This window comes from Oryctolagus cuniculus, chromosome 17 (assembly GCF_964237555.1).
Source record: "Oryctolagus cuniculus chromosome 17, mOryCun1.1, whole genome shotgun sequence".
Lineage (NCBI taxonomy): Eukaryota > Metazoa > Chordata > Mammalia > Lagomorpha > Leporidae > Oryctolagus > Oryctolagus cuniculus.
The window spans coordinates 25,051,591-25,078,445 of record NC_091448.1 but is presented as its reverse complement, the minus strand read 5'-3'; the positions used below and the strand labels follow the sequence as shown (position 1 = coordinate 25,078,445).

The 26,855-nt window shown below is 49.3% G+C and overlaps 1 protein-coding gene across 3 annotated transcripts in view; it reads right to left on the bottom strand.

Annotated features, from left to right (window-relative positions):
• Window positions 1-271: 271 nt before the first annotated feature.
• Window positions 272-26,855, bottom strand: part of CALCOCO2 (calcium binding and coiled-coil domain 2) — a 34,978-nt gene continuing 8,394 nt past the window's right edge. The window contains exons 2-13 of one of the 3 annotated variants that reach the window (XM_070060824.1): window positions 26,098-26,287; window positions 15,764-15,866; window positions 15,462-15,595; window positions 14,078-14,203; window positions 11,432-11,520; window positions 11,027-11,096; window positions 9,625-9,747; window positions 9,284-9,370; window positions 6,731-6,826; window positions 4,948-5,083; window positions 2,022-2,050; window positions 272-1,230 (exon numbers count right to left, since the gene is read on the bottom strand). In XM_070060824.1, coding sequence (XP_069916925.1) covers window positions 1,075-1,230; window positions 2,022-2,050; window positions 4,948-5,083; window positions 6,731-6,826; window positions 9,284-9,370; window positions 9,625-9,747; window positions 11,027-11,096; window positions 11,432-11,520; window positions 14,078-14,203; window positions 15,462-15,595; window positions 15,764-15,866; window positions 26,098-26,277 — 1,329 coding nt within the window. In that variant the 5' untranslated portion in view covers window positions 26,278-26,287 and the 3' untranslated portion in view covers window positions 272-1,074. Of the gene's footprint in view, window positions 1,231-2,021; window positions 2,051-4,947; window positions 5,084-6,730; window positions 6,827-7,288; window positions 7,457-7,692; window positions 7,852-9,283; window positions 9,371-9,624; window positions 9,748-11,026; window positions 11,097-11,431; window positions 11,521-14,077; window positions 14,204-15,461; window positions 15,596-15,763; window positions 15,867-26,097; window positions 26,288-26,855 lie in introns of those variants that run through there. The other 2 variants (XM_070060825.1, XM_008271339.3) reach the window with 2 other exon arrangements.

The window sequence follows — 26,855 nt, the reverse complement described above, 5'->3', positions numbered from 1 at the left end:
TGGATGGAGGTCACTGAACTTAGTTCACAAAGGCTGCCAAAATCCACACTGCTCCTTTTAAAAAATGCACGGCAGGTTCGGGCACGAAGTCAGACCCCAGGTTTCTCAAGCTAACGCTGCATTACCTCCCTCTCCAGCTCTAGATAACCGCCAGGGCTCTCTCTGGTAGAACAGTTAAGACAGGTGAACAGAAATCTTTGGGACTGTCTGCCATTCCCATAATCCTTTTGTTTAGTCCACAACTTAAAAATAAAAGGCCATAAACTGAAGGTTTAAGTTGCTTAAATCCCTGAAATAGAAGAGCAATTTATTTTTAGTATAGGATATTAACAATGGTTGTCTCATTATTCTAACATCCATCTTCAAACTCACCTGCTCAAAAAGTAATAAGGCCATATATTTTCTAACTCCAACTAACCATTAAAAAAGGATGTACAACAAAAAAAGCTACGTGTTATGCATAGAAAAGACCAGGTTAGAAAATGTCAGAGGTATCTAGAAAGGAGGCTTCCTGTGACTGAAATGGTATTTCTTGTCCACTGTGCAGGAATAAACTTCTTCAGGGAGCTGAGTAATGCGGATGGGGAACCTTTGGTATCCAGGTTGGGCAGCCACGTTCTCCCGCGTCATGTTTGTCTGGTCTGACGCAATCAAGCAGAGACAGAGGCCCAGGGTTAGGACTGAGTACACACACACTCAAGGCCTGACCTCGCATGACAGCAGGACGGCTTGGGAAAGTAATCACTTCCTATCAGGTAAAGACTGCTGTGAAGAGCAGGCGAGCTCTACCCCAGGGCCCTTGTCCTGAGACCTCGGAAGAATGGGCGTTACGGGTGAGAGGCCGACACAGCTGGAGTTATGTGACTTACAGGGGGTAACCTGCGAGGGGGGACGCAGAAGCCCCTAACGCCATCCTCAGATAGTGGACGCGACCCCAGCGCTCGGGGCAGCAGGCTGAGGGACTCCCTGACCGCTTCAGGTGAGGCGGGATCTTGACTCATAGGACCCCTAGTAGATGCTCTCTCTACTCTATAAATTATCTAAGTAGAGCATCGATCCACGAGGCTGGGACACTTAGAGCGAGTGGCATAACACGTGGTCTTCGTAGATCTGCTTCTCTCTTGCTGGGAAGATCTTGTGACAAATTGGACAACTGAGACAGACGTGCTGCTGCTCACACATGTCGTCAGCAAAGTCTGATTTGCAGGTGGGGCACTTCTTGACGGAGAACTGGGAGGAAGAACAAAGAGGTCAGAAGCATCATCAGCTGTGTGTGGCCGAGACACGTCCATCTTGCTGTTTTCCACTGTATACTCAGCTCCTAGTATGACTGGGACACGGCAGGCACTCAAGAAACAGTGCATGAACGAACAGATTCACATTTGGAGATACCCACTGGGGCTTCCTCTAGCCCCGCGCTGAAAGGGCCTAACATCGCTGGAGTAGTCAGCACGACTTTCAGGGGTGGGCATGGTGGCGCAGTGGGGTAAGCCGCTGCTTGGGACACCCACGTCCCAGACTGCAGAGCTGGCTGGAGCCCTGGCTGCTTTGCTTCCAATCCAGCTCCCTGTCACTGCACCTGGGAGGCAGTGCATGACGGCTTGAGTCCCTGCTACCCACGTGGGAGATCCAAATGGAGTTCCTGGCTCCTGGCTTCAGCCTGGCCGAGCCCTGGCTATTGTGGCCATTTGGGGAGTGAACCAACAGATGGAAGGTATCTCTCGCTGCTTTGCAAATAAATACATATTTGAAAAACAAAACAACACAACACAGCTTCTAGGCTGGAAGGCCTTGTTTGGCAAGGAGCTCAGTTCACACCACCTCCCTAGATAGGCTACCAGACTCAAGTCACAGCCGTGGATCTTGGGCAGAAAGCCAGGGGACAAACTGTGCCTTCTTCTTCCCACCTCAACCCTGCTTAGCCCTGGGCCCAGGAGACACTGCCCCACTACTTCTGGAGAACGGACCAGCCTCCCTGTGGCTCTCCCATGGACTGGAGCTGGAGGGGAAACATTACTTACCAGGCCAGAGGAGGAACTTTCTTGGATACCTGAGGGTAATAAAAAAGATTTAATTCAATGAAAAAATATCATCCCTCGACTCTCCAGCTGTGTCCTAACGGGTGTCTTCTGTTCCCCTCACTGTTCCCTTTCTCCCCATTGCCTCTGATTCTCTCTCATCCGCCACGAATACATCACTGACCCCTGAGAGAGGGGATCTAAGTCAGCGACAGAGAAATGAGGAAAAATTAATGAAATGGCATTTCCAGTACCACCACAAATAACACACCCGTTTTCAGAATGGGGAGGTAACAATTCCACAAACAAATAGTCTGAGAATAGACTGTAAAGCTGTATCCACATGGGGGCTGGCACTGTGGCATAGCAGGTAAAGGGGCTACTTGCAGCCAACAGCAACCCATATGGGTTCAGTTAGAATCCCAGCTGGTCTACTTCTGATCCAGCTTCCCTGCTAATGCACCTGGGAAAAGCAGTGTAAGACAGCCCAAGTCCTTGGTCCCCTGCATCCATGTGGGAGACCAGGAAGAAGTTCTTGGCTTCAGAATGGCCCAGCTCTGGCTGTTGTGGCCATTTGGGGAGTGAACCAGCAGATGGAAGATCTCTCTCTCTCTGCCTCTGATGCTCTGTGACAACTATGTGTTTCAAATAAATAAATAAATCTTAAAAAAAAAATAAGAAAATAAAGTGCAGAGCTGCAGATGTAACAGGATTTTCCAGCTCTATCTACTGCCATGAGGTTATTAAGTTATTAAGCCTACCTTTATATTTTTTTCAGTCTAGGACTACGCAGTACTGTTCTCATATTATTATACATACTGTTCCCACCCCCACCCCCATGTAAGAGGTTTTGAGTTCTATCCCTGTCATTGCAAGTGTGTTGTAAAGTACTCCACTGCAACACCAGGCACTTTCCTAGACAGCCTCCCAGTTCACAGAAGAAACTGGCTTCCTCAGAGTGAACTTACTGTCCCCAAAGCTATGCTCACCTCTTCCAGGTGGCAGTCACCGCAGGTATGCAGGACCTGGGGCCCTGTCTGTGCCTGCTCAGAATCCCCATTTCTGTCTTGGCCCAAGAATGACCAGGCCTGTCTTTAGCCTGTGCTTGATCGGCAGTGTCCGCTCACAGGCTCCTGTCACCTGGAGACGCTGACTCGGGGCACCAGGTTCCAGGGGATACAGGGCCTCAACCTCAGCAAAGCAAAGACCTTTCAACCCTTTGGAATGGCTGGGTTCATGTGGTCAATGCACTGCACTGACATTTCATGCTCCAAAAGAATTCCCTCTCCTCTGCCACAGTACAGGGCGGGTTCTCCAGAAAGGCAGACAGGTGGTGATTTGGGAAGACAGCTCCTGTGGACACTGGGTTCCTGAGCAGCCCACGAGGCAGCTGGAGGTACCATCAATACTGTGCCACGTGGCTGAAACGTCTCCTTCCAGGTCACCTGCTTCATCAGTCCAACAGCCTGGACTAGGGGCACTGTACTTCCTCTACCAGTTACCCCGTCCTCAGCCAGAAAATGGTAGAGAGGGACCAGCACTGTGGCACAGCAGATAGAGCAGCTGCCTGCAGTGCCAGCATCCCTTATGGGCACCAGGTTCGAGTCCCAGCTACTCCACTTCCAATCCAGCTCCCTGCTAATGGCCTGGGAAAGCAGCAGCAGATGACCCAAATGCTTGGGCCCCTGTACCCACGTGGGAGACCTGAAGAAGCCCTGGGCTCCTGGCTTTAGATCGGCCCAGCTCCAGCTGTTGTGGCCATTTGGGGAGTGAACCAGTGGGTAGAAGATCTCTCTCTCTCTGCAACTCTGCCTTTCAAATAAATAAATAAACAATTTTTTTTTGACAGGCAGAGTGGACAGTGAGAGAGAGAGAGAGAGAGAGAGAAAGGTCTTCCTTTTGCCGTTGGTTCACCCTCTAATGGCTGCCACAGCTGGCGCGCTGCAGCCGGCGCACAGTGCTGATCTGAAGGCAGGAGCCAGGTGCTTCTCCTGGTCTCCCATGGGGTGCAGGGCCCAAGCACTTGGGCCATCCTCCACTGCCCTCCTGGGCCACAGCAGAGAGCTGGCCTGGAAGAGGGGCAACTGGGACAGAATCCGGCGCCCCGACCGGGACTAGAACCCGGTGTGCCGGCGCCGCTAGGTGGAGGATTAGCCTAGTGAGCTGTGGCGCCGGCCCCCCCCCTTTTTTTTTTTTTTAAAGAAAGTGGTAGGGAGGGACTCGCTCTGATTTCTGTCGAGGTCACTGTGTTGGAAGAGGGCAAAAGCACTTAAAACTTTTTTAAAAAGTAAACCTTTTCTCCTGTCTACTGTAAAGATCAGGTTGTGCCTCTTAAGATAATACAAGTGTCCAAAAAAGCAAATGAGGTCTGCTATCACTTTTGGGGACAACAGAGAAAAGCTCCATGTTTGAAAAGGACAGTGTTGCCCCAAGTCCCACCCCTACTTCTTGCCCCGCCACCCAAGAGTTCCGGAGGAGCACGCTCTGGCTCCCCCCAGTCACGCCATCAGGGAGGCCGCTGCAATGGGCAGTGTGCGGGCAGTGTGCGGGCAGCGCGATCTGCGCTCATGCTTCCGCTGCGCCGCCTTAACGAGCTCTCGCAGCTTTGGGTGTGTATATCTCCTACATAAAGACATTCGTCTGATTTACACATTCAGAATGTAGCCATGGGACTCAATTTGTGTCTGCTGCCTCTAGGCGCATGACCTGATTTGTGGTTTCTGGATTTAGATTTATTTCTCAATTAAGACTTCTTGCCCGGCAATCTTTCTATTGGGGCCTCAGCTTCTGCCCAGCAAGTCTTAACAATGAGACTGGTCTTAATTAGCATCTCAGACAAACAAATAAAACAAACAGCAACAAGAAGAAGTGGGGGAGCCGGATGCAGGCAGGGAGGGGCCGGCCAGCTGGAATGGCAAAGTTGTCTTACCAGAATATGGGTTTCCATAGACCAGTCCTGGGTTTTGTCCTGCACCTCCGTGATTTGAAGTCGGCATTGGATACGGCAAAGAGTCAACATCCAGACCCATGTAGCTCAGCAATCTGCTATTATCCTTCTTCAAGAGCTAAGGAGAGAGTTTACAGGCATTGAGAGACAAGGAATGGCCAACAGCAGCCTGGCTAGAGATGCCCAGTACCTACAGGTCTCCACTCACAACACCGCACTGGAGAAGCCCGAGAAATGCTCATCTACAACTCGTCGAGCGGGAAAGCGGAAGCCTGGATCCTGCAGCGAGCTGAGGACTTTATCTCTGACCCGAAGTGCACTTCGGGGATTTGGTTACATTCACTCACAGGGACTGCACATCTCTGAATACTCATCGTGGAAGGATGGTACAAAAGCAGCGTGGACACGTGAGGCTGGCAGGGGCTTTAGTCAAAGTGCTGCGATGTTGAGAGGAGAACGATTCTTTCGGTTTGCTGCCTTGGGCAGTTTCCTAGCACCATGTAAATACGCATCTGATGTAATTCTCCATTCTTCACGTGTTGTCCATTAAATGGAGATACCCACAGAGAGCGTGGGAGGAAGGGAGGAAGGGAGGGAGGTGGGCACACGACCCTGAGAAGGACAAGCAGTGAGAAAGGAGAGAAAGATACACGTGGTGCAGGCATGGAACATTCCTAGAAAAAGGGCATTTGGACATCTCCCCTCAGCCTTCTAGGCGGGCTTTACTGTGGGTCTTAACAAAGCCTCCAAGCACCACGTTGTTGCAGATTCTGTGTGGCCCCCTGGAGACTGGGACTTCAAAGGCAAGGTCCACAGATCCCAGTCAAGAGTGTGAATGACAAGGGCAGCACAGAGCCCAGGACAGGGGCGTGAGATCAGCACGAAGAGCTCACCCAGGGGAAGCTGGTGTCTGGTGGGTATGGGTTTCAGTGTCGCGAGGTGAAGTTCTGGGGAGCTGTCGCACAACAGTGACGGTGTGCTGGAAAGCTATTAAGATGGCATGTTTCCTCTTAGGTCAGGCATGTTTTTAAAGAGACAATTGAAAAGAGAAAAGTAGAAATGGTCCCTTGGAGGCACTGTGCAGGAGGCTTAGAGTGCGGAGGGGAGAACTGCTGGAAGCGCAAAGGCAGGGGGAGCAGCCAGAAGACATGGACACCTGTCTGCTTTTTTTCATGGAGAACAACTTCAGGTGTGACCACCTGATTTGCTTCCATCCCCCTCAATCGATCAATCAGCCAATCAATCATCCATCGATCAATCAGCCAATCAATCATCCGTGAAAACCAGCTTGTTGTTTAACATATAGCAGATACTCCGTATCAGCTGGGCGCAAGAATGAAGTGATTAGTGAACGCCCAGCATTAATTAGGGGCCTGCATGGGCCCCAGCAGTGGTACAGAGCACTTCTGCGCCTGGTGTTGACAGCAGGGAAAAAGGAACAAGTTGTGCTGAGGGAGAGGGGTCCCCGCTAGCATGAAAGCCTCTCAGGGTATCACCCTCCCCCGCAAACACTATGCTTTTAGCAGCTGTGCGGCCAAAAGCGAAAGTCCAGGCTCACCAAGGCCGCTCCCCTCCAGGTGACACTGCCATGCAAAACAAGGTTCGGTTGCAGAACAAAGAGGGTTTGTGGTGGATCAGGAAGCCAGGTTCCACGTACTCCCGTCCAGCACAGGCCCCTTCGTTCAGGGTTCTGCAGCTACAGCTTTGGGCCAGCTGCTCCCTTCCCCTAGACCCCTGGGGCTTTCACCCTCCTTCACGTCCCTACCTCATTTTCTCTTTCCAGGTTCTCCTTCTCTCTCAGCAGAGCCTCGAGCATAATCTTGTTATCACTCAGTCTTCTTGAGAGGTCAAAGTTCTCTTCCTGTCAACAAACAAAACTAGGATTAGGATCCCCTGAGAGACTGCAGAGGCACTGGCCTCCCGGAGGGGTGGGGCCGAGGTGGGAGAAGGGACCCAGGGAGGAGGGAGTGGTACCAAGGACAGGAAACCAACTCCCAGAAAAGTGACTTAATAAAAGGCCCACAGGCATCAGGAGAGGGAGTGTGAGGGGTCAGAAAGAGTAAGCGTGGGGAAAACCTCAGGACTGAACTACCACCACGGGAGAGTGCAGCCTCGTTCAGCGTCACTCAAACCTGAGGACAAGCATCCGTGCTTTGAGTAAACACCTCACCCAGCAAGCTTGAAGCTCAGAGGCTTAGCCTCCCAGAAGGAAGGGTTGGCCTGACCAGTGCCATGTTCCCTCCGGAGCGTCCCGTCTCCTACCTGCGGACACACACATGCGCATACCTCACACACACACTTAAGCTAATCCTGCTAGTTGTGGTTTTGTTCCAAGATTTTTATTTGAATGCTGGTGCCCAAACTGCTGTGCGCTTGTAGCCGACCCTGAGGCAGTAACGCGAGGGGGCTACCCGGTGGCAGCGCTGACTGCAGGCTCCTTGCTCCCCAGCCCCACTGGCGCCTGCTGGCTCTTCCGGTCCTGCTTCACTTCCTCAAAAGGTAGAAATAAGAGAGGACTAGCTGAGTCTACGCAGAATCCTGCTCAACGCTTACCAAATCCTGCCCTGACCCGTGCTTCAGCCGGGGCTGGTGTTCCAGGGGCGGCCCCCCCGAGGTGGCTTCTGCCCTCCTCCTCTGAAGGGGACATACATCCTTGCAGCTTGCTCTGAGATCCACAAACCTCCGCGCCCCTTGCGGCCCTGGGCCCCTTCACCCCTGTTCACCTACCAGTGCGGCAGCCCTGAGTTGCCTGATCTGTTTGTGGAGTCGTTGGCACTCTTTGTACTTCTCTAAGAAACAGGCTTTCCCGGCCTCTACCTTTGCCTTTAGGCGTTCCACCTCTTGCACTAACTGCTCCTCCACTGTTGTTTTCTTGTTCCTAGGCTCCTGAAGCATAAGATACAGTCCTCATAGTCAGGCTTTTTGGATGCACGAGGAATACAGAATTGTTATCAGACGGATGGCGAGTCCCCTGGGTCTTGACAAATGCTTCATGGAAACCAAAGAAACCCATACCTGTCACAAGGACATTCGAACCCTTGAAGGACCCTGCATTATTTAAAACTAGCGTACTGGCTACATCAGAGGTCACAAACTCCAACATGCCTGTAGGGATCAGGCAGGTAACTGGAAGGAGGAGTTATTACTATAATAGCGAAGACTGTGGTCAGGTGGAGAGCACAGGACCCATGTTAGGGGTGCAGAGGCGGTGCCAGTAGGTTAAGCCTCTGCCTGTGGCGCCAGAATCCTATGTGGGCACCGGTTTGAGTCCTGGCTGCTTCCAATCCAGCTCCCTTCTGATGGCCTGGGAAAGCCCTGGAAGAATGTCCAAGTGCTTGTGCCCCTGCATCCACGTAGGAGACCTGGAAGAAGTTCCTGACTGCTGGCTTTGGATCGGCCCAGCTCCAGCCATTGTGGCCATTTGGGGCGTGAACCAGCAGATGGAAGACCTCTCTGTCTGTCTCTCCCTCTCTCTATCTGTTAACTCTGCCTCTCAAGTAAATAAATAAATCTTAAAAAAAAAGGGGGTGCAGGGGCTCTAGACACTGCTGCTGTGGCCCACATGGGCTCAGTGTTGCCAGATCCTCTGGTTTTTCAGAAGCTGGAAATCCACATTTCTCATGGATTCGCAAGTTCTGTTCTACTCTAGTGTGCTAAAACATACACTACCTTACATATGGCAGGCACTCAGTAACTGACTGAAGATGGCTGAGTGACTGAATAGGGCGTATATAAATGTGAGCTCCAACCCCAACAGATGCACCCACAGACATCAGGATTTCTCCTGCCCTGACATCAGTTCAGAGAATGGACCTCCCAGGTGCCTGTCCGTACCATGAGGCCTTTTTTCTGATAATACACTACAGGAAATTATAAGTCAGTTAGGCTTTCATTTCTATATTACTGTAACTCAGAATAACTTATAATGATAACGGCTAGTGTGTTAACTAACAAATGTTGCTTTGAGTGTTGTGATTTGCTGTTGTAGAGCTCTTTATAACCATTAATCCACCTGTCCTATACTAACTGTAAGGAGAGGCTAGGGGTTATTCCACGTGACTCCTAGTCCAAGACTCTACTTACTGTAACTGTCACGGTATTTAACTTTCATCATCGCTTTACCACTCCTAGAAAGGCCCACCTCTCCTAGTAGCTCACAGATGGCAGATGCTCTGTCCTTTTGGGTAGAAAGCAAAACATCCAAGAGTGAACGCTACTCTAATCTGTCTTATTTACCCTTTCCAGCTCCTGCAAATGGACCCTCCTGTCTTCCTGTCTTTAGAGCCCCTCCCACATAGCCATCCAAAGACAGACATGCCGTTAACTCCTCTTGCTTCTTTGCTGCTTGGGATTCTTTCTCCTTCATCTCCTCCACAGTGTGCTTGAGCCTCTTCTGCTGCTCCCTCTGTAGAAAAACAGATTTCAGAATCACTGCGGGGAGGATGCACGCATGCACGGGAAAGGGCCTGCTGGACTGAGAGGCAAGCAGGCGCACAGGAGGGGCGAGTCTCCTGTTTGTTTCTGAGGAAAGCCCTGAGAGGCCTCGTTTCAGCTGGCTTCCTCTGAGACCTTCCTAGGGGCCAGCGATACCGGGTACGTGACAAAGACAAGAACCACGACTATTTGCAAGACAAGTCTTGCTGTCTTCCATTACTCTACCTGTTCAGTTAAACTGAGGAAGAGTTGGCCATTTTCCTTTTTCATCTGTTCCAACAGCTCTGTCTTGTCTTGATCTCCCTGAACAAGCTTCTCCATTTCTTTCTCTTGAGTTGACAGCTGGACCTAAAGGAAAACCAGTGAATGCAACCAAGATATAAAGGAGGAAAACTCACCAGGAATGACACTGAAATTCAGAGAACAGAAACAGAAAGTGATGTGCTTCCCTTGCTCCACCCACTGCCAAGTATTCCTTAGAAACCCTTAACCTTTTTTTTTTTTTTTTTTTTTTTTTTTTACAGGCAGAGTTAGTGTGAGAGAGAGAGACAGAGAAAGGTCTTCCTTCCGTTGGTTCACCCCCCAAATGGCCACCACGTCCAGCGTGCCACACCAATCCGAAGCCAGGAGCTTCCTCCCGGTTTCCCATGTGAGTGAAGGGCCCAAGGACCTGGGCCATCCTCCACTGCCTTCCTGGGCCACAGCAGAGAGCTGGACTGGAAGAGGAGCAACCGGACCAGAACCGGCGTCCCAACCAGGACTAGAAACCGGTGTGCCGGCGCTGCAGGTGGAAGATTAGCCTAGTGAGCCGTGGCACCCGCCCAGCCTTCACCTTCTCAGCTCCACTTTATACCCTAGGGCTCAACTCAGCTAAATGGACAAACTACTCTTTAAAGCCTTTTTTTTTTTATCTCTTTAATTTTTATTTCTTTATTAATTTGAAAGGCAGAGTGGCAGAGAGAGAGACAGACAGAGGCAGAGAGATGAAAATTTTCCACCTGTGAGTCCACTCCCCAAATGCCCACAACGGCTAGCAAAGACCCCCTTTTTTAAAGGTACAGTTTTCTAAAAATGAGAGCAGTTCTGGGATTATCTGCTTTACATTCTAGGCTTTTGAGGAAGATTTTGTTTGAAAAGATTTTGTAGCTGTAAGAGAAAGGTGTAAAAACCATTGGTATAGATGACGGTCATCAACCTTAAGAGTTCATGATAAACACAGACTGAACAAATTATTCAGTCTTGAAGACTGCAACTATTAAACAAAACACAGCGCTGGGCACAGGTGCTTGGCCTAGTGATTAAGATACCTGGATCCGATGGCTGGCTCCTGACTCCAGCTTCCTGCTGATGCAGACCCTGGGAGACAACTGGGATGGGTGAGGTGATTGGGTTCCTGCCCCACCCATGTAGGAGACCCGAGGTCCCAGCCTCAGTCAGGTGTTGTGGGCATTTGGGAGCTGAATCAGCAGATGGGAGTTCTTTCTCTTGTCTCTCAAATAAGTTAAAAAGAAATAAAAACAGGAGAGGGAGGGATGTTCTCCAGAATGGAAGGCACATAACCTGTACGGGATGCCATAGGCACTCACCACAGTGATGCACCCTGGGGCAGAGGCGTGACGTCACCCACCTGAAGCTGATCCACTCTGATGCCCATCTTCTCATTCTCTGAGGACATCTTCTCATTGTGCTCTTTCAGTCTGCGGAGATGGGGAAGGCTGTGGTCAGCACCCCCGGCCTTAAACGACTGACGGCCGGCTTGGCCCTAATCCTGCAGTTATTTTAAAATCTACGAGTCTCCACTGCAGTCCTGTTTTGACTTTCTGACCCCCAAAAACTGATACTTGGATTCAGATAATTTCTTCTGGCTGTTCTGATACCAGTTCTCTAACCTGTAATTAAAGAGCCCATGATTCAAAGGGGGAAGAATCATAGCTACCACTGTCGTGATGGGAAGAGGGCTTTCTAACAAACTCCAGAAATCTAGTCTGACCGTCCCCGAGGTCCTCCCACCCAGGAATGATGGGACACTCACTGCAGCAGCTCTGTCTCCCAACGGTCCTTCTGCTCTTTGGCTTCCTGTTCCAACTTCTTATTGATGCTCTGTAGGGTTTCCAGTTCTTCCTGTAGATCGGGACATCACCAATGCGATGGACCATTTGTAAGATCACTGTTAGCATCTTAGGTAGCCAAAAATATTTACTGTGCACTTACTGTATATCAGACATAGCACACACAGCAGTGAATGAAATATCCAAGTAAAGGAATTCCCATATTAAATTTTTTTTTTTTTTTTTTTTTTACAGGCAGAGTGGATAGTGAGAGAGAGAGAGACAGAGAGAAAGGTCTTCCTTTGCCGTTGGTTCACCCTTCAATGGCCGCTGCGGCCAGCGCACTGCAGCCAGCGCACCAAGCTGATCCGAAGGCAGGAGCCAGGTGCTTCTCCTGGTCTCCCATGGGGTGCAGGGCCCAAGCACCTGGGCCATCCTCCACTGCCTTCCCAGGCCAGAGCAGAGAGCTGGCCTGGAAGAGGGGCAACCGGGAAAGAATGTGGCACCCCGACCGGGACTAGAACCCGGTGTGCCGGCGCCGCTAGGTGGAGGATTAGCCTATTGAGCCGCGGCGCCGGCCCAAAATGTTTTAAATATATTCTTCTCATATGAAAAATTATCTACCCTAATTTCTTTTCTACTGGAGCTTGTATGTATCCACTAATTCACCAAACAAGTATTTCTTGAGTGCCAGTTACACCCTAGACACGGTTCTCTGGCACGAGAAACAAAGCTGCTTTTTGCCTGGAGAAGTGCTGTCTAATCAATTAAGAACCACATATGTAATCTAAAAATTTTAGTTTAAAAAACTGAAAAGAGGGGCCGGTGCTGAGGCATAGTGGGTAAGGCTGCTGTCTGTAGTGCCAGCGTCCCATATGGGCACCAGTTCAAGACCGGGTTGCTCCACTTCCAATCCAGCTCTCTGTTATGGTTCGTGAAAGCAGTAGAAGATGGCCCAGAAGAAGCTCCAGGCTCCTGGCTTCGGATAGGCCCGGCTCTGGCCATTGTGGCCATTTGGGGAGTGAACCAGCAGGTGGAAGACCTCTCTCTCTCTCTGCCTCTGTAACTTTGCCTTTCAACTAAATATTAAAAAAAAAAAAACTGAAAAGAAACAGATGAAATTAATTTTAACAGTACAAGCCAATATGGCTAAATAGTATAACCTAGTGTAGCTAAAATATCATTTCAACATGTAAACAATAAAGAGGAAATATTTTACTTTTTTATGCAAAATCTCTGAATTACAGTTTATATTTTCTGAACACAACACATCTCCATACAGTCACATTTCTAGTGTCCGTGTGGCCAGTGGCTACCATGTTGGTCATTACATTTCTTTCCTAATTCCAATCTGCAGTGAGGTGACTTGTACATCAATATCGCCTCCCTGCTCTAAGCTGCAGGCCTCTCTCTCCGACTTCTCGCTTACAGACTTCAGAGAAGGCTCTTCCCTTCAGCCGAGCTCCCAGTATCATCAGCTCTCATTCATCACCTGCTAATCTGGAGGAAGATTCCAATCAGGAGTAGCAGAGTTTGGAAAATCTGCAACCTAACTTTAATTCTCTTTGCTCTTGATGTTCATCTAGCGACTCAAGGAAAATATGTCAAGCTATAAATAGGCAATGGGAAGAAACAGTGGGTTTCAATCTGGGCTCTATCAACTGGTTATGGAATCCTTTTTCTTAAAAAAAAAAAAAAGATTTATTTATTTATTTGAAATTCAGAGTTACACACAGAGAGAAGGAGAGGCAGAGAGAGAGAGAGAGAGAGAGAGAGGTCTTCTATCCACTGGTTCATTCCCCAAATGGCAGCAACAGCCAGAGATGGGCCGATCCAAAGCCAGGAGCTTCTTCTGGGTCTCCCACACGGTACAGGGGCCCTAGGACTTGAGCCATATTCCACTGCTTTCCCAGGCCATAGCACAGAGCTGGATCAGAAGTGGAGCAGCTGGGACTCAAACCAACACCCATATGGGATGTTGGCACCGAAGGCAGCGGCTTTACTCACTACGCCACAGCGCTGGCCCCTGGTTATGGAATCCTTCTAAACCTCAGATTACTCATCTACAAAACTGAGATAATAAGCCAGCGCCGTGGCTCACTAGGCTAATCCTCTGCCTTGTGGCGCCGGCACACCAGGTTCTAGTCCCGTTCGGGGCGCCGGATTCTGTCCCAGTTGCCCCTCTTCCAGGCCAGCTCTCTGCTGTGGCCCGGGAAGGCAGTGGAGGATGGCCCAAGTGCTTGGGCCCTGCACCCCATGGGAGACCAGGAAAAGCACCTGGCTCCTGGCTCCTGCCATCGGATCAGTGCGGTGCGCCTGCCACAGCACACCAGCCGCGGTGGCCACTGGAGGGTGAACCAACGGCAAAGGAAGACCTTTCTCTCTGTCTCTCTCTCTCACTGACCACTCTGCCTGTAAAAAATAAAATTAAAAAAATTAAAAAAAAAACTGAGATAATAAAGGATTGCCATGAAATTTAAATAAAATAATCCCTATAAAACTTCAAACGTGCCTATAAAGCAATAGTGTAAAGGAGTGAGATCACAGGCAAAACAGAAAATCGTGATGGATAAGTGGCAGCATCCGATTCTGATCTCCATGCTCAAGGTCACTGTTAACCGCAGCCATACCTGCTTCCTCTGTAGCTCGGCCTGCATGTCTGCGTTCTGCGTCTGGAGGCTGACACAGCTGTCCTTCAGCTCCTGGTTTTCTCGGTAAAGCTCCTTATTGTGCTGCTCAATCTCTTCCACCTGGCCCTACAAAAGAACATTCCAGGGAGCGGGTGTTTAGTAGAAAAGACGCCCACACCCCACATTACAGTACCTAGACTCAATGCCCAGCGCTGGTTCCTGATTATTTATTTGGGGGGGGGGGTGTGTGTGTGGTATTGTGGTGTAGTAGGTTAAGTCTCCACCTGGCATCCCATATGGGCACTGGTTAGAGTCCTTGAGATTCTATTTCTAATCCAGCTCCCTTGCCTGGAAATGCAGTGGATGATGGCCCACGTGGGAGACCTGAAAGAAGCTCCGGGCTCCTAGCTTTGGCCCTGCCCAGTCCTGGCCATTCGGCCATTTGGGGAGTGAATCAGCAGATGGAGGCCAGCAGATGGAAGATCTTTCTCTTTTTTTCTCTCTCTCTCTTCTCTATAACTCTGCCTTTTTCAATAAAAAATAAATCTTTAAAAGATTATTTTGGGTCCAGTATTGTGGCACAGCAAATTAAACTGCTGACTGCAATGCTGACATCCCATATGAGTGCCAGTTTGAATTCCAGCTGCTCTGCTTCTGGTCCAGCTCCATGCTAATGCATCTGGGAAAGCAGTAGTAAAAGATGGTCCAAGTGCTTGGGCCCCTACCACCCACATGGGAGACCTGGATGGAGTTCCTGGCTTTGGCCTGACCTAGCCCTGACTACTGCAGCCATTTGGAAGTAGATGGAAGATCTCTCTCCCTTTCCCTCTGTGGCTCTGCCTTTCAAATAAATAAATAAATACATCTTTGGGGTGGGGAAAAGACTATTTATTTGAAAGGCAGAGTGACGGAGTCGGAGGGAAAAGGCGAGTAGAGATGGCAGGGAAAGACAGAAAGGGAAAGAATGGGGGAAGGGGAGAGAGAGATCTTCCATTTGCTGGTTCACACCTCAGATGGCTGCAATGGCAGGGGTTGGGCCAGGCTGAAGCCAGGGGACTCCATTCAGGTCTCCCACGTGGGCAGCAGGGGCCCAAGCACTGGGGCCATCACCCACTGCCTTTCCAGGTACGTTAGCAAGGGAGGTGAATCGGAAGCAGACAGCCAGGACACAACCTGGAGATCTGATATGGGATCTAGCATCACAAGCGGCAGCCCCTGTGCGTCTCGCTGACATTCCTGAGTCGCTCCCACGTGGGCTGAGTGGGTGCTGCATACATTCTCCCAGCAGTATCTGCTAGATATGCAACAAGATCTCAATTGAGCCAAATTGCCCTCTCCTATCCTGGACCGCTATTCTTAAGGAAAACATGAGATAGTTACAGACCTGAGTGGTAACAACCAGGATATCTTCCTCATTTTCTGGACGGAATTGGAAGGGAATACTTGCTCCCCGGACTACACCATCCTGGTCCACGTAGCAGAACTGGTAATACTCATCATCCTTGGGCAGGTAATAAGCTGGAAACACAACATGACTTTTAATTAAAAAAAGAAAAAAAAACCTAAGATCTATTTCAGAAATTTTAAAGCTAGAAATCTTTTTATCTGCCCCAGAAAGCTCAAGCTCCAGGAAATGAACCAGTCTTGGCTACCGTCTCCAACACCTTTGATCCAGTAGTTTCTCACCTTTGAACTGGACTTCCTGCTGTTTGGCCGATTCCTTGTTTAGGTCAGCGGGCAAAGTGACCCACATGAAGGTGTAATACTCACGGGTTGTCTTCCACCCCACCTGCAAGGACAAGAGGCTGTCACTCAGCACCCAGAAGGAATGTGTCTTCTTAGAATACACTTAATTTTTATTCACGTATGTTGAAAATGTGATAGAATGAGTTCATTATGACAAGATTCACACACCATGAATCAGATTATGTTTTTTGACTTACGATAATTATATATGAGAAAATGTTGATACAACCAAAGACTGGACACACACACACACACACACACACAAGGAAGTGAAAACTGGCTCCTACAGGCCCAGGGCAAGAGCTCCAAAAATTACATCTCTAAGTTGGACACAGAGTTGAGCACGACTGGGGAGAAAGTTCTGGGATTGGGAACCTTGATACCACTATCCTCTTACAGTGGTGTTTTTGGAATTTCTAAGTCAGAAAGCAAGAGGGAAGGAAGGAGAACTCTATCTATGAACTACAATGAATCTCTTCTCTTTGTATTAATATCACATTAACATGACAGTTGATGAGAATTTTGTTGTAATTATCATGTTTTACTATGACCCTGAGAATCTAATGTATTATTTTTATTTTTATTTGACGGGTAGAGTTATAGACAATGAGAGAGAGATAGAGATAAAGGTCTTCCTTCTGTTGGTTCACTCCCCTAATGGCTGCTATGGCCGGCGCTGCGCCAATCCGAAGCCAGGAGCCAGGTGCTTCCTCCCGGTCTCCTATGTGGGTGCAGGGACCCAAGCACTTGGGCCATCCTCCGCTTCCCTCCTGAGCCACAGCAGAGAGCTGGACTGGAAGAGGAGCAACCGGGACAGAACCGGTGCCCCAACCGGGACTAGAATTTGGGGTGCCGGTGCCACAGGCGGAAGATTAGACAAGTGAGCCCGAGAATCTAATGTATTTTAAAAATTTCTTTAAACAAGCAAAATTTAAAAGAAAAATCAGAGGCGCTGGCATTGTGGCATAGTGGGTGACGCTGCTGCCTGTGACACCGGGCATCCCATATCAGAGAGAATGGCCCAAGTGCCTGGGCCCTTGCACCTATGTGGGAGACCCGGAAGAAGCTCCTGGCTCCTAGCTTCAGCCTGACCCAGTCCTAGCTGTTGCAGCCATATGGGGAAGTGAACCACAGCAGACGGAAGATCTGCCTCTCTTTTTCTCTCTGTATAACTCTGCCTTTCAAATAAATACAATAAATCCTTAAAAAAAAAAAAAAAGCACACTTCTTTCCAGCCATCCAGCCATCTCCACTAGTTTATCCTCTACTGTGTCCCATTCAGCCTTGTTATATTATAAACCTAGTTGGTTATACTGCTTCCTTTTTTTTTTTTTTCAAAGATTTATTTATTTATTTGAAAGGCAAAGTTAGAGAGAGGCAGAGGCAGAGGCAGAGAGAGAGGTCCTCCATCTGCTGGTTCACTCCCCAAATGGCCACAATGGCTGGAGCTGGGCCAATCCAAAGCCAGGAGCCAGGAGCTTCTTCCAAGTCATGTGGGTACAGGGTTTCCGCTGCTTTCCTAGGCTATAGCAGAGAGCTGGATCAGAAGTGGAGCAGCCAGGACTCAAACCGGCGCCCATATGGGATCCTGGCATTGCAGGTGGTGGCTTTACCCACTACGCCACAGCGCCAGCTCCTCTGCTTCCTTTTTTAAAAAAGGCATGTTTTGGAATAATGTGTGGGGGAGACAGAGGGACAAGGGGGTTCTTAGATTATGAAGTACCAGGTAAGAGAACCCAGGTAGGTTTAGTTTTCTTTTCTTGGTGTTTTCCTTAATACATGCTTAGTGAAGGCTTTTGGTGATAAAGATAACAAAAATGTGGTAGTCATAAAGGCCTACCTTTAATAATACTACTACTAATAAACACACAGCGAACAGGCCTCTGAGCGGGAGGCTGGCTGAGTGGAGAGCGTCCTCTCTAAATGTGAAGGGGGTAAGAGATGGCTCAGGTCTCATCTGGGGGATGAAAGGACACCAGACAATAGGAGAGGAGCCACTGTGTCTTGGAGGGGAGAACACTGCAAACAAGAGGCAAAATTACATTCATTGCCGTATTTTGATGCTGCCTGGGCCCTGTGGGAAGAGAAGGAACTAAAGATAAATTCCATTTTCCTGTGTGAAGGAATCAGAGCAGGGTTGAAAAGGCCACACCAGAAGCTCAGCACAACGTACTAGGGCATGTTTTAGTCTCCTGAGCACACCCCCATTGCTGTACGCCTCCCGGAGCCGCTGCGGCCTCAGTGCTACAGGAAGCAGGCATTTCATGGAGTTGCGTTCACATCCTGCAGTTCCTTAATGCACTGTGATGAAAAAACATCACTGGGAAGACCTAAGGATTACTGCTGCCTTGGAACGAGGCACAGCTTGCACCCCTTGCAATTCTGTCCGTGGCACCTCTGCGTCAGCAAGTCCAGCCCCTGCCTCTTCTCCCGGCAGTGCCACTGCCCCTCTGAGACCTCTGAACAGGTTATGCCCAGGTCAAGGGGCACACAAACACGGGATTACTCATACACTCAAGGAGGAAACCTGACTCCCACCTGCTTTAGGCTTCATCACCGGTGGCAGCTTTCTCTTTAAAGAGAAGATAGAACCAACTGCATGTGTTGCAACACATCTACCGTGTGCCTGTCCTTGTGCAACCGACTGCTGGTGTTAGGGGTGATGAGGAGCTGAGGAATAGTCTGACTAAGCCACACTGAAAGATGCTGGACAGAGCTTGAGAAGTGAGATACGAAGGCCACAACTTTACAGCCAACACTTAATGCTCTTAACTTACCTCTGTGGTTCAAAGGGATTCAGCAGCGCAGAGGAGAAAAAGCAGAGGTTTGGGAGTCACATAATCTGGCTTCAATGCTTAGCGTGAGACCTGGGAAAGTTCCCATCCCTCAAGGGTATCCATTCTGCTCCTCTGTGCACACGAGATAATACTATCCACCTCAGGGGCTGCCTGAGAACTCAATGAGAAAACACCCCTGCACACGCGTGCACACACACACACACACACAGGCCTGCACAGAGGATGTCTTCAGGGTAGTACCCAGCCAACAGCCCAGCAGACAATGAACATCAGTGAGCCCTCCCTGCGTTCATCACTATTTCTTTTCTGAGGCAGGGCAATATCTCTGAAGTGTCTGAAGCATGACAAACATTGATGCACCCTTTTAAAAAATGCTTTTATATGTATCTGTTTATAAAGATTTATTTGTTTATTTGAAAGTCAGAGTTACACAGAGAGGAGAGGCAGAGAGAGAGGTCTTCCATCCGCTGCTTCACTCCCAAGTTGGCTGCAACAGCCGGAGCTTCGCCAATCCAAAGCCAGGAGTCAGGAGCTTCTTCCAGGTCTCCCACGGGGAGGTATAGGGATCTAAGCACTTGGACCATCTTCTACTGCTTTCCCAGGCCATAGCAGAGAGCTGGATTAGAAGTAGAGCAGCTAGGACCTGAAACAGCATCCACATGGGATGCCGGCACTACAGGCGGCGGCTTTACCCGCTACGCCACAGCGCCAGCCCCCCAAAAATGCTTTTAAATATTTGTTTTTAAAAAGTACAAGATTTGGGCTGGTACTGTGGTACAGTGGGTTAAGCTGCCACTTTTGATGCCAGTATTCCATATTGGAGTGCCATTTCAAGTCCCAGCTGCTCCACTTCTGATCCAGCTCCTGCTAATGCACCTGGGAAGGCAAGATGGAAGATGGTTCACACACGTGGGCCTCTGCCACCCATGTGGCACACCAGGATGCAGTGCTAGGGTCCTGGCTTTGGCCTGGCCCAGCTCTGGCTGGTGTGGCCATTGGGGAGTGAACCAGCAAACATATTTCTCTCTGTCATTCCGCATTTCAGATAAATAGATAAATAAATAAAATAATCTATCAATCAAAATAAATAATAGGGGCTGACGCTGTGGCACAGCAGGTAAAGCTGCCGCCTTCAGTGCTGGCATCCCATATGGGTACCAGTTTGAGTCCTGGCTGCTCCACTTCCTATCCAGTTTCCTGCTAATGGCCTGGGAAAGTACTTGGGCTCCTGCACCCATGTGGGAGATCTAGAAGAAACTCCAGGCTCCTGGCTTTGGATTGGCCCAGCTCTGCCATTCAGACCATTTGGGGACTGAACCAGTAGATGGAGGATCTCCCCCCCTCTTCCCTCTCTCTCTCTCTCTGACTCTGTCTTTCAAATAAATAAATAACTCTTTAATAAATAAATAAATGAGAAAAAATTTGAAAGCACAAGGTTTTCACTTGGCTAATGGTGAAGTCCTGGCTGACAGCTGCTAGTAAGTGCTTGGAGAATGTCAGTCTAAGCAAAACAGAAATGTAGTTGTGTTGAAAAATTTTAAAGTTACAGAATAGGGGCCGGTGCCATGGCGCACTAGGTTAATCCTCCACCTGCAGCGCCAGCATCCCATATGGGTGCCGGTTCTAGTCCTGGTTGCTCCTCTTCCAGTCCAGCTCTCTGCTGTGGCCTAGGAAGGCAGTGGAGGATGGCCCAGGTGCTTGGGTCCCTAAACCCACATGGGAGACTGGGAGGAAGCTCCTGGCTCCTGGCTTCGGATCGGCACAGCGTCGACCGTTGCGGCCACTTGGGGAGTGAATTGACGGAGGGAGGACCTTTCTCTCTGTCTCTCTCTCTCACTGTCTGTAACTCTACCTGTCAAATAAATAAATAAAATCTTAATGAATAAATAAATAAAGTTACAGCATATATTTACAAGCCTAATAAGTAACTTAAAAAAATGCCAGCATTGTGGCCTAGTGGGTTAAGCCACCTCCTGCAACACTGACATCCCACATGGGCACTGGATCGTGTCCTGGCTGCTCCACTTCTCATCCAGCTCCCTGCTAATGTGCCTGAGATAAGCAGCAGAAGATAACCCAAGTACCTGAGCCTCTGCCACCCACATGGGAGACCTGGAAGAAACTCTTGGCTCCTGGGGCCTTTGCTGTGGCATAGCAGGTAAAGCTGCCGCTGGAAATGCTGGCATCCCATATGGGCGCTGGTTCAAGTCCCAGCTGCTCCACTTCCAATCCAGCTCCCTGCTATTGCCTGGGAAAGCAGCAGAAGATGGCCCAAGTCCTTGGGCCCCTGCATCTGCATGGGAGACCTGGAAGAAGCTCCTGGCTCCTGGCTCCTGGCTTTGGATTGGTGCAGCTCTGGCCATTGCAGCCAAGTGGAGAGTGAACCAGCAAATGGAAGATCTCTCTCTCTCTCTCTCTCTCTCTCTGCCTCTCCTTCTCTCTCTGTGTAATTCTGACCTTCAAATAAATAAATAATTAAAAAAAAAAAAAAAAAAGAAAGAAAGAAATTCTTGGCTCCTGACTTTGGCCTGGTGCAATCCTGGCTGTTGCGGCCATGTAAGGAGTAAGCCAGCGAATGGAAGATATCTCTTTCTTTCTCTGTTCTTTTTTTTTTTTCTTCTTTTTTGACAGGCAGAGTTAGACAGTGAGAGAGACAGAGAGAAAGGTCTTCCTTCCATTGGTTCACCCCACAAATGGCCGCCACAGGCGGTGCGCTGCGCCGATCCAAGGCCAGGAGCCAGGTGCTTCCTCCTGGTCTCCCATGTGGGTGCAGGGCCCAAGCACTTGGGCCATCCTCCACTGCACTCCTGGGCCACAGCAGAGAGCTGAACTGGGAGAGCAGCAACCGGGACAGAATCTGGCACCCCAACTGGGACTAGAATCCAGAGAGCTAGTGCCACAGGCGGAGGATTAGTCTAGTGAGCCGCGACACCCGCCTGCTCTTCTTCTTTCTCTGTAACTCAGATTTTTTTTTTTTTTTTTTTTTTTTTGACAGGCAGTGGACAGTGAGAGAGACAGAGAGAAAGGGTCTTCCTTTGCCATTGGTTCACCCTCCAATGGCTGCCGCAGCCAGCACGCTGCGGCTGGCGCAGTGCGCTGATCCGATGGCAGGAGCCAGGTGCTTCTCCTGGTCTCCCATGGGGTGCAGGGCCCAAGCACTTGAGCCATCCTCCACTGCCCTCCCGGGCCACAGCAGAGAGCTGGCCTGGAAGAGGGGCAACCGGGACAGAATCCAGCGCCCCGACCGGGACTAGAACCCGGTGTGCCAGCGCCACAAGGTGGAGGATTAGCCTATTGAGCCGCGGAGCCGGCCCAAATCAGATTTTCAAAATGAATAATAAGGGGCCGGCGCTGTGGCATAGCGAGTAAAGCCACCACCTGCAGTGTCAGCATCTCATGTGGGCACCAGTCCTAGCTGCTCCACTTCTGATCCAGCTCTCTGCTATGGCCTGGGAAAGCGGCGGAATATGGCCCAGGAAGAAGACCCAGAAGAAGCTCCTGGCTCCTGGCTTTGGATCAGCAAAGCTCTGGCTGTTCAGACCATTTGGGGCATGAACCAGCGGATGAAAGACTTCTCTGTAACTCTACCTTTCAAATAAATGAATAAATTTTTTAAAAAGAAGTTTATTTCTTTTCATCGACTTGAAACTCAGAGCAACAGAGAGAGAGAGACAGAGGGAGGGGGAGAAATAGAGATCTTCCAGGTGACCCCAGTGACCACACCAACCATGGCTGGACCAGGCTGAACTCCATGTCTTCCACATAGGTGGCAGGTCCCAAAAACTTGAGCCATCGTCCACTGCCTCCCGGGCTGCATAAGCAGGAAGCTGGATCAGCAGTGGAGCAGGTCCTTTTTTCTCTCCTTTCCTTTTATGTTCTTTTTTTCACTTTTTTCTTCTGTTTCTTGTTTCTTTCTCTTTCAGTTCCTTTTCTTGCTTGTTTGTTCTGTTTCCCACTTGTCTGTGTGTCTTTCTCCTTGCTTTCCTTCTAGTTTCTTTCTCTTTTTTACAATTTTCTTTCTCACTCCTTCATATTCTTTGTCCTTTCTTATTTTTTTCTTCCCTTTGCTTTTTCTCGTTCCCTTTTCTCTTTTCTTCCTTCTTTCCTTTCTCTCTCTCTTCTCTCTCTTTTTTTTTTTTTCCTTTTTTTTGGATAGGCAGTTTTAGTGAGAGAGAGAGAGAGACAGAGAGAAAGGTCTTCCTTTGCCGTTGGTTCACCCCACAAATGGCTGCTATGGCCGGCGCTACGCCGATCCGAAGCCAAGAGCCAGGGGCTTCCTCCTGGTCTCCCATGCGGGTGCAGGGCCCAAGCACTTGGGCCATCCTCCACTGCACTCCCGGGCCACAGCAGAGAGCTAGACTGGAAGAGGAACAACTGGGACAGAATCTGGCACCCCGACTGGGACTAGAACCTGGGCTGCCAGCGCCATAGATGGAAGATTAGCCAAGTGAGCGGTGGCGCCAGCCTCTCTTCTCTTTTTAAATCTTCATGCTTTCTCCTCTCTTCCTCATTCCGGTTTCACTTTCTTTATCTGTCTCCCACCTCCCCTCAGTCTTTCCTCTCTTTCTTGTGTTTACATTTTTCTTTCTAAATTTCCATTCCTTCTTTTTCCTGTCTTTTATATTTCTTCTCTCTCCTTAGTTACTGTCTTTCTGTTCTGTCCTCCCTCTTAAAAAGAAAGAAGGAAAGAAATAGACCACCTGGGACTTGAAATGGAATAGTGAGCATCACAAGTAGAGGTTTAACTTGGTAGATCACACTTACCTTTTAAAAAGATTTATTTATTTGAAAGTCAGAGGGGCTGGCACTGTGGTGTATCTGGTAAAGCTGCCACCTCCAGTGCCAGTATCCCATAAGGGTGCCAGTTCAAGTCCCAGCTGCTCCACTTCGGATCCAGCTCTCTGCTATGGCCTGGGAAAGCAGTAAAAGATGGCCCAAGTGCTTGGACCCCTGCACCTGCATGGGATACCTGGAAGAATCTTTTGGCTCCTGGCTTTGGATTAGCCCAGCTTTGGCCATTGTGGCCATGTGGGGAATGAAACAGCAGATGGAAGACTTCTTTTACTCTGCCTCTCTGTAACTCTGCCTTTCAAATAAATAAATAAATCTTTAAAAAGAAAAAAAAGATCCAGAGAGAGAGAGTGAGAGAGAGAGCGAGCGAGCCAGAGAGACAGAGCGATCTCCCATCTGCTGACTCGCTCCCCAGTTGGCTGCAATGGCCAGGGCTGAGCCAGAAGCCTCATGTGGGTTTCCCACATGGTGGCAGGGGCCCAAGCACTTGGATCATCCTCTGCTGCCGTTCCCAAGCCACTAGCAGAGAGATGGTTCTGCAGTGGAGCAGCCGGGACACAAACTGGTGCCTATATGGGATGCTGACATTGCAAGAGGTGGCCCTACCCACTATGCTACAATGCCAGCCCTTGTAAGTAATTTTTTTTTTTTTTTAGACAGGCAGAGTGGACAGTGAGAGAGAGAGAGAGACAGAGAGAAAGGTCTTCCTTTGCCGTTGGTTCACCCTCCAATGGCCGCCGTGGCCTGCATGCTGCGGCCGGCGCACCGTGCTGATCCGATGGCAGGAGCCAGGTGCTTCTCCTGGTCTCCCATGGGGTGCAGGGCCCAAGCACTTGGGCCATCCTCCACTGCACTCCCGGGCCACAGCAGAGAGCTGGCCTGGAAGAGGGGCAACCGGGACAGAATCCGGCACCCCAACCGGGACTAGAACCCGGTGTGCCGGCGCCGCAAGGTGGATGATTAGCCTAGTGAGCCGCGGCGCCGGCCTGTAAGTAATTTTTTAATCATTCTGTTTTTTTTATTATCTATACCTATAATGTCTAATGTGATAACCACTAGCCACATAAGGCTATTTAAATTGATTAAAATTGAGTAATATTTAAAATCCAGTTACTCAATAACCCTAGCACAGTTTAACTGCTTAACAGCCCCAATGTGGCTATTGGCTCCTGTGCGTACTTGAAAGTGAAGGTGGAGCTCCATCACATAAAATGCTTTCTTATTTTAAAATTAATTAATTTTATTTATTTGAGATGTAGAGAGAGAGACCTTCCATGTACTGACTCACTCCCCAAATGCTCATAACTGCTAGGGCTGGGCAAGACCAAAGCCAGGAACTCAATTCAGATCTCCCATGTGGGTATCACAGATTCAACTACTTGAGCTCCTCCTGCTGCCTCCCAGGGTGTGCACTAGCAGGAAGCTGGCACTGGGAGCGCAGCTGGGATTTGAACCCAGGAACTCTGATAAGGATGCAGGCATCACAAGTGGTGTCTTAACCACTGCGCCAAATGTCCACCCCTCACAGAAAATTCTCATTAGACAATGCTCGGCTACACGCTTCGCTACACATGGGGAAGAAGAAAAACACCCAGTATCTCCCCTCCGAGACAGAAGGCACGCCGGCTGTGTCAGTCTTCCGTGATACAGCACCGGAGAGTCTGATGTTTCAGTGTGCTGCAGGCCCGGGAGCCGCCAGCGTCCCGTCAGTTGCCCATTACTCCCGCCTCCAAACACCCCGTCAGTAAGCTGAGCTCCCAAGCGATTAAGGAAAAGGAGTCCAAGGAGGGCTGCGAATGAGCCCCTTCCAGTGTAATCAAGAATGGTGTCCAGCTTCAGGATGAACAGACTTGGCAAGCAGGCACATGACATACCAGCTGTCAGACCAAAGGTCACTGATGCTGGGACTCTGAAGTGTCCATCACTTATATTTGACCTTTATCTCCTGTCTCTGGAAATAGGAAATCTATCATTATAGGATGTGTGTGCACTGAGGGGGAAGGGGGGAGAGGTGGAAAGGGGGAGGAGAAGGAGGGTGAGGGAGTGGGAGATGGAAGAAGGAAAAGGACATGGAGAGGAAGTTGATTGAAATTTTCAAAATGTCATTTCTGTACTTGAACTGATAGGGTGATTAGTCACTGGCAGAGGTCACTGAGGCAGTTCATAAACTTTCTATCCTTGGAAACCTTTTCTAAGAAATCAGACACACTCAGGAACAAGCTTTCTGGGAGCCAGATGTTGAACCAGCCACCTTCTCACAAAGTTAGCACGTTTTCCAGGTTTGTGATGTTTGCACTGAAGCAAACACCGTACCACCAAATAATGCTTAAATTCACGGTAATGTTTCAAGTCACAGAAATGATATAGGGAGTCACCCATCTCAGTCAAGTCATTCACGAATACTTCAAAATAGGATCATTTTAAAAGGTATGTATACTTGGTCTTTGAAGACACAATAAAACATGGGCATTGAATGATTTGCCATCTAATTTTAGCTTGAGATTGAAATTAAAATCTGAGTCCCACAACACACACTGGGAGGTGCTGGGCAGCTTGGTTTAGGATTCGCCAACTGGACAAACGCTAATGTAGGAAGTTTTCGTAACACCCACACAAGGCCATGCTCTCAGGTAACTGAGCACCACCCCCAGTTCCTGATCACTGGGCATAGACTCAACCACTTACTCTGAAGATGCCAATCCAGTCCTTACGCCGGGGGACGAAGTGCTGGGTGAAGGTGTAATAGCACGTGATGTCCCCTCCGGGGACGTAGAATTTCTCCACACTGTTAAAGACGACCTGAGAGAAGTGACAGTGATCCAGCAAGATGGCAGACGTGGGGGGGTCTTCCACTGACTTCTCCATAGCGGAGGTCCTGTTCAGGAATTAGGAATAAGGCTCAAAAAGTGTTGGCTGAGATGCCAGAGACTTCTGGGCTCTCACCCAGGGAACATTCCGTCCAAGGCAAGTCAGGAAAAGCAAAATCCTGACGCGTAGCAAGATCACACAAGTTGCTTTCTGTTTCACTTTCAGCCATTTTGCATTTATAACTTCCTATGCTATAAGAATTTTCTCGGAATATCATTGGCCTCATTACCCCAGACATGACCGCTGTCACATACTCTTATTCTCTGCCCATGGCTAATTTGTTCCCTTTCTCTTAAATACACAAGGCAGCCCAGAGAGCAGAGCTGGAGCTAGGAACTGCAGGACCTACATTCCAGATTTTTTTTTTCATCCCAAGAAATCCTAGGATTTTAGGAAAGCCAGTCTCTCCCAATTTTCCCTTTTCCATTTAATCCAGTCATCCTTTAATTTATTGGGCCCTTCCATATGTAAGACACTCTGCTGGGAGGTGGGGATGGGAGTGGGGAGGAAATCAGGAATCAGAGAAGAGTATCTGAAAGGCAGCGGTGACACACATGGGTCTGAAGTCAGAATGG